Source organism: Silurus meridionalis, chromosome 12, assembly GCF_014805685.1.
Source record: "Silurus meridionalis isolate SWU-2019-XX chromosome 12, ASM1480568v1, whole genome shotgun sequence".
NCBI classification, from domain to species: domain Eukaryota; kingdom Metazoa; phylum Chordata; class Actinopteri; order Siluriformes; family Siluridae; genus Silurus; species Silurus meridionalis.
Window position 1 is genome coordinate 2,371,599 of NC_060895.1, and position 13,426 is coordinate 2,385,024.

Sequence of the window (13,426 nt, forward strand, 5' to 3'; positions counted from 1 at the left end):
GGAGGTGGCAGATTGCACATTGATGGTTGACTGATGAGAACATGATTGTGTACGTGACTGCAGAAGTGTGTGTGTGTGTGTGTGTGTGTGTGTGTGTGTGTGTGTGTGTGTGTGTGTAAGTGTGTGAGAAAGAGAGAGAGCGAGCAAAAGAAAGTGAGAGAATATATATACTATTCAATCAAAACCAAGTAGCACACCTGTCTCTCTCTCTCTCACACACACACACACACACACACACAATAGGCTTGTGATACAAGTGTCTGAATATCTGATTTTCTTTTATACCTCTCTTTCTTTCTTTCTTTCTTTCTTTCTTTCTTTCTTTCTTTCTTTCTTTTGTCTTTTACTTTCTGTGCTTTTCTGTTCTTTCTTTCTTTGATATTCTTTTCCTTTTTCTTCATTTATTTTAATTGTTTCTTCCTTTCCTTCCCTTTTTCTTTCTTTCTTTACTTTTCAATTTCTTGCATTCTTTTTGTTCTATTCTTTCTTTGTATCTTTTTCTTTCCTTTTCCTTTCTTTTGTTGGTGCATGTCTCATATGTCAGCTCGCTGCATTCTCTCCTTATCCATTTGTTTCTAATCATTATATTCTCACTCTTCTATTAATCTACCCATCCTTCTGTCCTTTACATTTGGGGTGTGTGTGTGTGTGTGTGTGTGTGTGTGTGTGTGTGTGTGTGTGTGTGTGTGTGTGTGTGTGTGTGTGTGCATGTGTATGTGTGTAGGTGACCGTATCAGACGGCGGTCCCTCGCCCCGTCACACCACCGTATGGGTCGTAATCCAAGTCGTGGACGTAAATGATAACAAACCCGTGTTCCCGGAAAAACTCTACCAGGTGCGCTTACCTGAGCGTGGGCGGAGACAGAGGGGCGGGGCCATCTACCGCGTCTTCGCCCACGACGCGGATTACGGCTCCAACGCCGAGCTCACTTACAGCATCGTGGACGGCAACAACGACGCCAAGTTCCACATCGACCCAAAGACCGGACTCGTGTCCTCGCCCAGGAAGCAGTTCACTGCTGGGACCTACGACATTCTCACCGTACGTCTTCGCCGATCTTCAGCTCTGGTTCAGGAAGACATTTCGATTTTTTTTGTAGCCCTTGGATACACACACAGAGTACCCAACTTATTAATCGCAACTTGAATAAATAATAATAATGATATAATAATTAATAATAATAAATAATTAAATAGTTATGATGATTATAATAAATAAATAAAATAACGTCGAGACATGCCTAGCCTACCCAGGAGTCTTAAAAGCTCTGTGAAACGGTGATCAGTATGGGGTAGTGTACTGTAAACAGTTAATAACTGAAAAAAATTACAGCACAGTACCGTAATGTATCAACTTTACAGTCTAAGGGGCAGAGCATATCGTCTTTGCAAGATAAAAAACTCAAAAAAGTATATAAATGACATCATTTGAAATCATTTTTGCTTTCTGAACATCCTCTTACACATTTAGTTTCCATCTGCTCTCCACTCTCCTGGGAAGATGTTCCACTAGATTGTGTGGAGATCTGTGATATTTCATTCCTCCACAAGGGTGCAGTGTTCAGGGTTCACATCATCCTAATAATGTTCTCTATGGTAGGAAAATCTTCCACTCCAACCAATGTTCCAAAAAGGTCTGACGTGCAGAAAAATTAAAGAGCGAACTGCATCCATTATTCACCTATACACAATATGGACAAAAGTATTGGGACGCCAGAGCTTTTCCTGCTTTACATCCAGAGATGTCCTATGGAATTGTAGGAATGGTGTACAGAGGAACCAGTGGAAAAGTCGGGTGTCCCAAAGCTTTTGACCAGAGCGTGCAGTGTAATTGTATGTTAGATCAGAATCTAGTATTCTACAGATAAAAGCCGTTCTGTAAACGAGTCAAATTAATAGTAATTGAGTAAAATGATCTTTTTTTTCCCCCCCAGGTGAAGGCGGTGGATAACGGCCGCCCTCAGCGCTGGGCGACGGCCCGCCTGCACATCGAATGGATCCGCCGACCACCTCCTAGCTCCGCCCCCCTGGCGTTCGAAGAGCCGCTGTACAACTTCACCGTAATGGAAAGCGATAAAGTGGCCGACATCGTGGGCGTGGTCGCGGCACGGCCCAAGGGCTCCGCCCCTTTGTGGTTCGACATCACAGGTGAGGAGCTCGTACGTCCGAGACGTTCACGCTCAAAACCGCACGAGATACGCGGTCTGGCCAAAAGTATTGGGACACCTGCCGTTTTACGACCACGCGTGGTTCCTTCTCAAGTTCCTCCTCCACATACAATCGTATAGAACTTCTTTGGACGGCAGGGAATTTTCCCTCCACTCCAGCCAGCTCCATGAAGACCTGGTTTCCATAGGAGTGAAAGATCTTCCTGCTATAGAGCTCCAAACCTGTTGAGATGATTTGGGACAAATTCACAAAATCAAATGTAACATCTTCCCAGAAGACATCTATCTATCTATCCCTCTTTCCCTCTCTCTCTCTTTCTCTCTGGTCATCCCCTCGGTTACAAATGATGCCCTGGTGTTGGGTTGTGTTGGTGGAGGGGATCATAACAGGAGATGGAACTCACTGTGGAATGTGGTTCAGGTGTCCACAAACTTTTGGCCATAACTATATCTACAGTATATATATCTTTTTACAATTTTTTTTTTATTTTATTTCCTGACTACATTACCCACACTGCACCATGCTGCATGCTGCACTTAATATTCAGATACCTTCTGCTTGCTTTTTTGGCCTGTGCTTGAACTTGCACTCCTCCGTCGCTCTGCCTTTCTTTTTATCCCGCTTTTTTTCTTGCTTTCAGCCTCTCTCTCTCTCTTTCTCTCTCTTTCTCTACACTCTTCATCCTCCGTCTGTTCCTTCCCTTTGCCCCATCTTCTCCGTTCTTCCGTATTCTTTCCTTTTTCCTTTCATCTGCCCTGGTGTCCTGTTCTGTTCCTCCTCATCGTTCTCTCGCTTTTCTTCACTCGTCCATCTCTAACCCTCATTCTTAAAACAAAAAGTATCCATCCTGCATTTTCTACCCTTTGGCCCTCCTCTCCCTTCTCTCCTTTATTCTTTACTCTACTTTGAGCTGTACTTATCTTTTTCATCCTTCTCTCCCTATCTCTCTCCTTCATTCTCTCGATCTCTTTATTTTCCCTTAATGCTTCCTATGGGAAGGGCCGCGTCCTTTCCGTGAGACGTTCTTTGTTCTTCAGACTGCCTGTGGCAACAACTGTTCTAAAGAAGGTATCAGCCTCTCTCTCTTTCTCTCTCTCTCTCTCTCTCTCTCTCTCTCTCTCTCTCTCTATCTATTTCTCTCTCTATCTCTCCCTCACTCTCGCTCACTTTCACTCTCTATTTCTCTCTCTCCTCTCACTCTCTCTCTCTCTTTCTATTTCTCTCTCACTAATTCTCTCTCTCTATCTCTCCCTCACTCTCTCTCTCTCTATTTCTCTCTATATCTCTCTAATTCTCACTTTCTATATTTTTCTCTCGATCTTTCTCTCTACTTCTTCCTCTCTGTCTCACTCTCTCTCTCTCTCTTCTCTCACACACACTTTGTCTCTTTCTCTATACATCTGTTTCTCTCACTCTTTCTGTCTTTCACTTTTTTGCTCTATTTCCTTCTTTATCTTTCTATACTTTTCTCGTTTCTGCTTTTCTTTCCCCTCTCTCTCCCTCTCTCTCTGGTCATCTGCTCTGCTTACCCATCATGCCCTGGTGTTGTGCAGTGCTGCTCTCTAGTTGGCTAGTCCTTGTACTCAGGGGATTGTGGGTAAAAAAACTGTGATGTGTGTAAGCGAGAGAAGAGAGAGAGAGAGAGAGAGAGAGAGAGAGAGAGAGAGAGGAGAGTACAGAATCCCACCCCTAGGCTCCTCTTGACCCTGTGTGATTAAACGCTCCATTAAATGGCCAGTAGTGTGAGAAGAAGAATGACGAGTGTGTGTGAAAGTGTGTGTTTGAAAGTGTGTGTGTACCTGAAGGTTGTTCGAATAATTAATCTAATAATTAATATGTCTAATATACACTAAATATTATTTGTGTGTGTGTGTGTGTGTGTGTGTGTGGAAGGTGGTGATGATGAGAGTGTGTTTGATGTGGAGAAGGCCGTTGGGACGATCATCATTGCTAAAGCTCTGGACGCTGAGCAGAGGTCCTTCTACAACCTCACAGTGGAGGTGACAGATGGGACCAATACAGCTTACACACAGGTACACACCCACACAGACACACCCACACCCACACAGACACACACTCAGACACACACAGACTCATAAAATATACCTTTATTCATCCTACAGTGGGAAAATTTCTCATGCAGTTTATACATATGAAGTGTTTAAATAGCTTTTGAATATAAAATCTCTCTCTCTCTCTCTCTCTCTCTCTCACACACACACACACACACCTTTAGATGGCAGGTGTGGTCTATTTTGTCTAAGGCTGCATTCCCTAAACAAACAAGCCAACACACACACACACACACACACACAAGTCTTGAAACACACACTTGCACACACACACACACACACACACACACACACACACACACACACACACACACACACACACACACACACACAGGTCCTCAGAAAGCAGATCAATGTTAGATTTCTGTAAGTGTGGTTTATTTTATACACATCAAAGTTGCAAATCCTAAAACACACTTGCACACAGACACACACACTTGCACACACACACACACACACACACACACACCTTTAGATGGCAGGTGTGGTTTATTTTGTCTAAGGCTGCATTCCCCTAAACAAACAAGTCAACACACACACACACACACACACACACACACACACACACACACACACAGGTCCTCAGAAAGCAGATCAATGTTGGATTTCTGTAATTGTGGTTTATTTTATACACAGCGAAGTTGCAAGTCCTGAAACACACACTTGCGCGCACACACACACACACAGGTCCTCAGAAAGCAGATCAATGTTGGATTCCTGTAAGTGTGGATTATTTTATGCAGTGAATGCACACACACACACACTCACACAAACACCGTCCTGGTTTATTTGTGCAGTGAGGCTGCAATCCCCTAAACAAACAAGCCAACACACACACACACATACACACACACACACACACACACACACACACACATTCATATAATACATTCCGGAAAGAGGAAGCAATCAATCACACACATGGGTCCAAAAATGACAGGATTAAGTCACATTCCTGTAACTCGTTGTGGTTTGTTTTATGAGGTTGTACACCTTGAAACATCAGTCACAATCTTTGCACCATAAAACTCAGAAATTCTGTCCGATAATCATTTGAGAAGCTGCACATTTTGAGTACGTGACAAATGACGTGTGGTTCAATTCCACATTTCGATGCTCAATGGATACACGGGAGTCTTTTTCATTATGGCGAACCCGATTTCGAGAGTAATGCACACATCAGCCCCCAGTTAATGCCCCCCACACCCAGAGGCTTCATTTCAAATAACCTCATTATTAACACAGTTATCTCTTTATTACCAGCCCGCAGTTTCATATTAGACTTTCACGTGGGCCACGTTTTGTTGCGTCCCAAGTGTGACTTGCGGGGTAGTTTCAATTAACTCTCTCACGTCCCCCTAGGAGGCATTATCCCTAGTTTTTGGCTTCCTTTTTTTTTTTTTTTCTTTGCGGTATCCTAGTAACTAAATGGAAGTTTTTGGACACCAGACAATAAGACCAGTAGGTACTTTTTGAATACCCCATTTCTCATCGAGGCCATATCGTTTTGGTTTAAAAAAGTATTTTTTTTCCCGGTTTTGGCCTTTCGCCCACACAGAGACGGCATTTTAAGTTTTCGAAAACGAAGTTTTATGAAAACACTCTCCAAAGTGGATACGTTTAAAAACGTGTGGACCGTGGACAGAGGTTTTCCAAAACGACAGCGTTTTTTTTTTTTTTTGGTCACAAGAGGCCACCTTTCCTCAGAGCCGGAACGTAAACACAATGCCACACAACACCACAATACCAAAAAAAACACATTACACTAAACAATACCATATTAAACAACACCACCTCACACACCACCACATTATGCAGCACCACCATATCACACACCACCACAATACACACCATGTTACATCACACAACATCTCATCACACAACACGCCACATAATATAACACGGCACAACAAATTACACAACACCACGGCTTTTAAGCAAGGAGATGATAAACATTTGTCGAAGGAGTCTCCAGTCTCAGCGTTCACTAACACACAGACACAAAGCTAACATCCTGAGCAGCATTGTTTGTGTGTGTGTGTGTAATTGTGTTAGTCACTTACACACTATCATACCTGAGGAAGCTTCTCCTGACAGCTTTGTCAAAATGATCGTAATGTGATGTTTAGGAAGCTAGCGTGCTTGCTATGTAGCTAAATCATTGGGGCTCAGCGATTCATTAGCAAGCGGTTGCTTAGCGTCCGTATGTTCATGGTTACTAAGCAACAGTGTCATTTACTTTTTTGATAAATGCATCATGCATTCGTCTTCCCATGTTTAAAATGTTAATTTGCACTAGCACACACACACACACACACACACCACACACAGATGGATCTCGACGTGTTGCCATTGAGTGCAGAGTGAGGCGGAAGTGCATGACTGTTCACTATATAATTAGAAGAACCAGTGGGGTCTTCACACGCACACACACACACACACACACACACACACACACACACACACAGCATAGTGATACATAAGGCAACATATGTCATATTATGTGTGTGTGTGTTGCCAGGTCCTTATCACCGTGCTGGATCAGAACGACAACGCCCCGGTGTTCTCTCAGCCCATCTACGAGGTCACGGTCGCCGAGGACACACCCCCGGATACGGAGGTGCTGCAGGTTTTGGCATTGGACCGAGACGAGCATCATCGCTTGACCTTTGCCCTGCTGGGCAGCGTGGACCCTGCTAGCATGCGCCTGTTTCGCGTTGACGCAAACACGGGTCACATGTACACCGCGCAACGCCTGGACCATGAGACTAACACGCAGCACGTCCTCTCAGTCATGGTAACCTTTTATATGGACACCTGATCATAGGATATGCTTCATGAACATCCTACTCCACATTTCCTTTTAAAATAACTGCCATTATTCTGGGAAAATCTTCCAGTAGATTCTATGGAGATTTGTGGAGATTCATTCAGCCACAAGGGGGTTAGTAAAGTCAGGTCCTAATGTAGGTGAGGTGAGGAGGCCCGGGGTGCAGTCAAAGTTCAGATTTATCCCAAAGGAATAGGGTTGGAGCTATTGAGGAGATCATCTACATCTTCCAAACTATGGAAACCATACCTTCATGGAGCTGGCTTTATGCACAGGGGCATCATCATGCTGGAAAGGTTTGGGTCTCCTAGTTCAAGTGAAGGGACAGTTTAAGTTTCCCGCTTTCGAAGACGTCATATACAATTGTGTGTCTCCAACTTTGCAAAAATGTTTGCACAAGACACACAGCGGTTAGAGGAGTCCGGTGGAATACATGCAGCTAGGCTAGTCAGTCTGTTTTTAGTTGTTGTAGCATTCTACAAAATGGCTGTCCCTCCTGTGGAATGTGTTTACAACAGCTAATAGCAGCTAAGCTAATCAGCCTTTCACAGGAGGGGCAGCCATTTTTGTAAAATGCTACAACACACTTCCTCGACAGTCCCGATAGACAACAACGCGCAATGACGCAAAGTTTTTAAAATGTTAGCTACGCGTTCCGACGCAGCTTTTTTTGCGCGTGCCTCCAGTCAGGATTTACCCATGTAGCCATGCTAATCTCAAAAAATGCGATCTACTAGCTACTAATTAAACTACAATAATCCAAAATCAGCCTTTTCTCTTCAGACCCGTTAGCATGCAGACCGTTAGCACCCTCCTTCCCTTCTTCCCCCGTCCCTGTCGTCCTCCTTCTGTCTCTATTGGAGGTTAAAAAAAGGACAAAAAACTCTTATCTGTCTCTCGGTTTTATAGCTCGCTTTCTACATCCCTCCGTCTCCCTCTTTATCGGTCTTTTCTTTCTCTTTTTCATTGCTTTTCTCTTCTTCTTTCTCACAAGTTTTTTTTCCATCATTAATTCTCTATTTTGTTTCTTATCCCTTGCTCACTTGCGGCTGTGTGTACCTTGGCAGTAGCGTACATGTGTGTGTGTGTGTGTGTGTGTGTATTAATGTCGTCTCCCGGCACAGCAATCTAATTATCGATCTGATCACACTCGCTTTGTTTCAGTGCTCCTCCAACTGTGTGTGTGTGTGTGTGTGTGTGTGTGTGTGTGTGTGTGTGTGTGTGCAACTCATAAATATTCCTGCAGCCTGTGAAACAGATGAAATGTGTTATTGTAATCCAGCGAGAGATATTATCTTCCTGCCTGTGTGTGTGTGTGTGTGTGTGTGAGCGTGATTGCTGTCTGTTGCTGTTTCACCGAGGCAGTAAAATGTGCTTATACTTATTTTATGTCTACTTCACTCTTCTTCTTTCTTTCTTTCTTTCTTTCTTTCTTTCTTTCTTTCTTTCTTCATCTCAGGTGAAAGATCAGGAATTTCCCTACAGACGGAGTCTTGCGCGCGTTCTCATTGGTGTAGAGGATGTAAATGACCACGCCCCCCAGTTTACCGTGCCCATGTATGACGGGCAGGTATACGAATCTGCAGCACTCGGCTCCGCTGTCGTCACGGTAACGGCTTTGGATAAAGACAAAGGCCAGAATGCCCAGATAAGCTACAGTATAGAATCAGGTAATGATACAGCACACATACACACACACGTTTAGTTCAAGTTAAATAGAAGTAATAAAACATAATCCAGCTTGCATTACTTGTATACCTGTACAATTGTTACCATAGAAACAGCAACGTACTACTACTAAACAAACCACGGTTACACAAAATGATTTGCCAGCTACCAACCAATCAGAATTGAGTTTTCAGCTAAACAATTTAATACCACTGATACTAATATTACACTTCCGTGTCTACAGGGAATGCTGGGAGCACATTCCGGATCGATCCAATTCTGGGAATTGTCTCAGTGGCTCGTGAGTTGGAGTTGTCCACAATTGGCCACTACGTGTTAATTGTAAAAGCCGCGGACCACGGCTCGCCTGTTCTGTCTTCAACATCTGTGGTACGCATTGCCGTGACACTCTCAGACAATTCAGGCCCCAAATTTCTTCAAAACGACTACCAGGCCGAGGTGGCTGAAGGTGTTGCGATTGGAACGTCAGTAACCACGATAACCGCTCTCAGTTTGTCCACGCTAACCTATGAAATTCGGCACGGCAATGGAGGACGGACATTCCGCATTAACCAGTACAGTGGCGTGATCACAACTCAGAAAGCGCTCGATTTCGAGACAGTCTCTTCCTACGGGCTAATCATCACGGCTACCAACATGGCCGGACAGTCATCCAATGCCACCTTAATGGTTGTTGTACTCGACCAGAACGACAACGCACCTGTGTTCCAGCAGCTACATTACCGAGGTGACATCAGCGAGGGGGCGGGGCTAAACAGTGTGGTGTTGAGTGAATCAGGAAAGCCTTTGGTTATACGTGCAACGGATGCAGATCGGAATCATAACGCATTGTTAGTTTATCAGATCCAAGAGGAGAATGCCAGACGTTTCTTTAGTGTAGATTCCGGCACCGGTTCCATTAGAACTATTGCTCAGTTAGACCATGAAAAAACATCTACATTCCATTTTCACGTGAGTGTCAGGGACAGTGGACGTCTACAGCTCTCCGCTGAGCATCCTGCACAAGTCACTATAGAAGTGCAAGACATTAATGACTGTGCCCCGCAGTTCTCCCAGGATTTCTATGAAGCTGTTCTTCTGCTTCCTACCTATGAAGGAGTGGAAGCCTTGAGGGTATCTGCATCAGATCCCGATGGAGACGTTCAATCTGACCTCGTCTACTCACTGGCTGACACCAATCTGGAGCACTTTGCTGTAGAATCAAGCACTGGGCTAATCACGGTCCAAAACAGCACCTTTGGCAAAGACCGTTTCCGTTTTAACGTCCGTGTATCAGACGGACGCTTCTCCAGCACGGCTCTAGTAACCATTCTTGTGCGTGAGGCACTTGACAGTGGTCTAGCTTTCACGTACAACATCTACAATGCTTACATTCAGGAGAACAATGCAAACGTGACAACGGTCGCCGTAGTTACAGCGCTTGGCAACAAACTGAATGAGCCACTACGTTACACTTTGCTAAACTCTGGTGGGAGGTTTCGAATTCGTCCGACGTCTGGAGCTATAGAGACAATAGGAGTAGCCTTAGACCGAGAGGAAAAAGAGGACTATGGTCTTCTAGTGCAAGCAAGTCGAGAGGAAGACAGGTTGCGTGTTGCAAGGGCGCTTGTTCGTGTACGTGTCACAGATGTCAATGACAATGCACCCATTTTTGTTGGACTTCCATATTATGCAGCAGTACAAGTAGAGGCAGAACCGGGGGTGTCCATATTCCGAGTTACTGCCGTGGACAGCGACAAAGGTCCAAATGGAGAAGTTAGCTACTTCCTGCAGGACGAGCTGGGACACTTTGAAATGGACCGTATTAGCGGTGAATTGCGATTACGCCAAGCCTTTGACGCTGACCTCTCTAGTGTGGAATACCAAATCCTGGTTTTTGCTCGTGATAGCGGCACACCATCCTTGTCCTCTTCTATCACATTCCCCGTCACTGTTGTCAATCGGGCAATGCCTGTTTTTGACCGCCCATTCTACTCGGTTAAAGTAAGCGAGGATGTGCCAGTGTTCACACCAATTTTGGGAATCAATGCCAGCAGTCCAGAAGGTCAGAATGTCCTCTACACCATCACACATGGCAACCCCGATAGTCTTTTCTCCATAGGGTTTGACACTGGCATCATCAGTGTTATAGCCTCTCTGGACTTTGAGTCCAACTACGTTCACAAACTGATCATCAGGGCAACAGACTGCCTCACAGGCGCTCGAGCAGAGGTAGATGTTGAAGTGACAGTTTTAGACATAAACGACAACAAACCTGTTTTTGAACATCCAGTTTATAAAGCAGTCATCTCCGAATCAGCCATGATCGGAACGCCTGCTTTGCAGGTACAAGCGACAGATAAAGACTCTTTGAAAAATGCAGCAGTTCGATACCAGATCATCCCGGACCGTAGCAACAGCACGGACCACTTCCACATTGACAGTAGCAGTGGGCTGATCTTGACAGCCCGCACTCTCGATCACGAAACCATCCAGCGCTATGTTTTTTTCGTCAGAGCAACTGATAACGGTTTTCCTCCTCTTAGCACTGAGGTGCAGGTCACAGTTCAGGTCACAGACACAAATGACAATGCTCCAGTCTTCAATCAGCTGCTGTACGAGGCTTCGGTTTATGAACTTGCACCCAAAGGGCACTTTGTCATGTGCATTCAGGCATCTGATGCAGATCAGTCGGATGTAGACAGACTACATTATGGATTGGTACTAGGAAACGAGCGATTGCTTTTTGACCTTGATGCTTCCTCAGGGGTTCTGACTCTGAGCGGACAGCGGCGCACACAACGCATGCCACCCACCGTCAGCCTGAATGTGAGTGTTTCAGATGGTGTTTTCACCAGCACGGCACAAGTGCACATACACGTTGAATGGGCTAATCTTCACACGCCACAATTCACTCAGAGCATGTATGAAGCAGAAGTGCGAGAGAATATGCCAGCTGGGTCAAAGGTCATTATGATTAGGGCTCAAGATGCTGATCCTGGACCTTTTGGAGACGTGCAGTACGTTTTGCTCTCGGATGTGCCACGATACTTATTTAGTGTTGATAGCAATGGTCAGATAACAACTCTGGAGCGATTGGATCGGGAAGATCAAAATGAATTTGTGCTGTCCATTGCGGCAGTCGACACAGGAGGAAGGACTGCGTATTGCCATGTTCGGATTGCAGTGCTGGATGAGAATGATAACTCCCCGCTCTTTGATGCTTCAGAGTACCGTGCTAGCGTTCGGGCAGCAGTTGAGACTGGCTCTTTAGTGACACAAGTGCAGGCTTGGGATGCTGATCAGGGGCTCAATGGAGAGATAAGCTACAGCTTATACAGTGAAGCCAGTATCCAGGTCACAGAATTGCTGGATATAGACCCTGATAGTGGTTGGGTGGTTACCAAGGGAAACTTCAGTCCCCTTCAAGGGTCAGTGTTGTCCTTTTTCGTGAAAGCCTCGGACAGTGGTGTACCAGTCCGCCATGCTCTCATTTCTGTCTACATTCATGTTCTTTCAAACGATGCCCACTTGCCTGTCTTCAGCCAGCCACACTTTTCTTTTACAGTTCCAGAGGACACACCGATTGGTTCCACACTAGGAACAGTGCATTTGCAGAGCCAGCGTGGACAGAGCTCTTTGCCTGTTAGTTTCTCGGCTGTAATCGGTCAGACTGTGGAAAGCAATAATGATGGGGTGTTTGTTGTGGACAAGGAGAGCGGGATTATAAAACTGGAAAAGCCACTGGACCGTGAACAGACGCCCGAGTTCCATTTTAAAGTAACTGCAACCCTTCAGCAAGGGCTCATAGACTCAGTTGCTGTCGTAGACGTAGAGGTAAAAATTCTGGATGTAAATGATAACAAACCAGCGTTTGAATCAAATACATACAAAGCCTCAATCACTGAGGGACTTCCTGCTGGTACTAGGATCCTACAGGTGCTCGCATTGGATCCTGACTGGTCAGCCAATGGTCAGGTGACATACAGTCTCGCTCCACCAGGGCTTTTGGGTTCAGGAAGTGAGGATTTGAAGGACAGTGGGAGCTATTTTACAATTGACAGCACTTCTGGTTGGATTTCAACCCTAAAAGGCCTAGATCATGAACTTAACCCGGTCCACAGCCTTACAGTCTGGGCATTCGATCTTGGTGACCCAGCGAGTCTGTCATCCTCGACGACGGTTGCCATAGTAGTCGGTGACTCGAACGACAACATGCCTGAGTTTCTGCAGCCTCAGTACTACGGCAGTGTTCGGGAAAGCGATGCACCCGGAGAAGTGGTTGCTGTGTTAAACACCCGTGATGATGACAGCTCTCCTAGCAACCGTCTGGTCACCTACCACATCACAGGTGAGGGATAAAAAAAACATGTGTATCTGTGTGCAGGACATGGGTTATTTAAATAACACGATATCATGCAAAATCGGATTTGTTCATAAAAGTATAGCTTTTCAAGAACAGTCATTGCCACGACGTTAAAACAGTCAGAAAGTAAATAAACGCCTGGCGGAAATGACGCAGGTCAAACCGTCTGAGGGTATGCTCATGTGCAGTGCAGGACGTGAGCATTTTTTTTAAAGCATTTCAGTATAGATGAGCAACTTTAGGGAAACGATTAGAAACGAAAGTGTGGACGCAGAGCGTTTTTTTAGAGCTCAACGCCATTTTCAAATTCATCCAGAGAAA

The 13,426-nt window shown here is 45.0% G+C and overlaps 1 protein-coding gene across 1 annotated transcript in view; it reads left to right on the forward strand.

The window, feature by feature from the left end:
- fat3a (FAT atypical cadherin 3a) overlaps nucleotides 1–13,426 on the forward strand; it is an 89,904-nt gene that overhangs the window by 51,634 nt on the left and 24,844 nt on the right. The window contains 7 exon segments of the mRNA XM_046862596.1: nucleotides 725–1,042; nucleotides 1,935–2,148; nucleotides 3,169–3,237; nucleotides 4,063–4,202; nucleotides 6,763–7,038; nucleotides 8,531–8,741; nucleotides 8,984–13,090. Coding sequence (XP_046718552.1) covers nucleotides 725–1,042; nucleotides 1,935–2,148; nucleotides 3,169–3,237; nucleotides 4,063–4,202; nucleotides 6,763–7,038; nucleotides 8,531–8,741; nucleotides 8,984–13,090 — 5,335 coding nt within the window.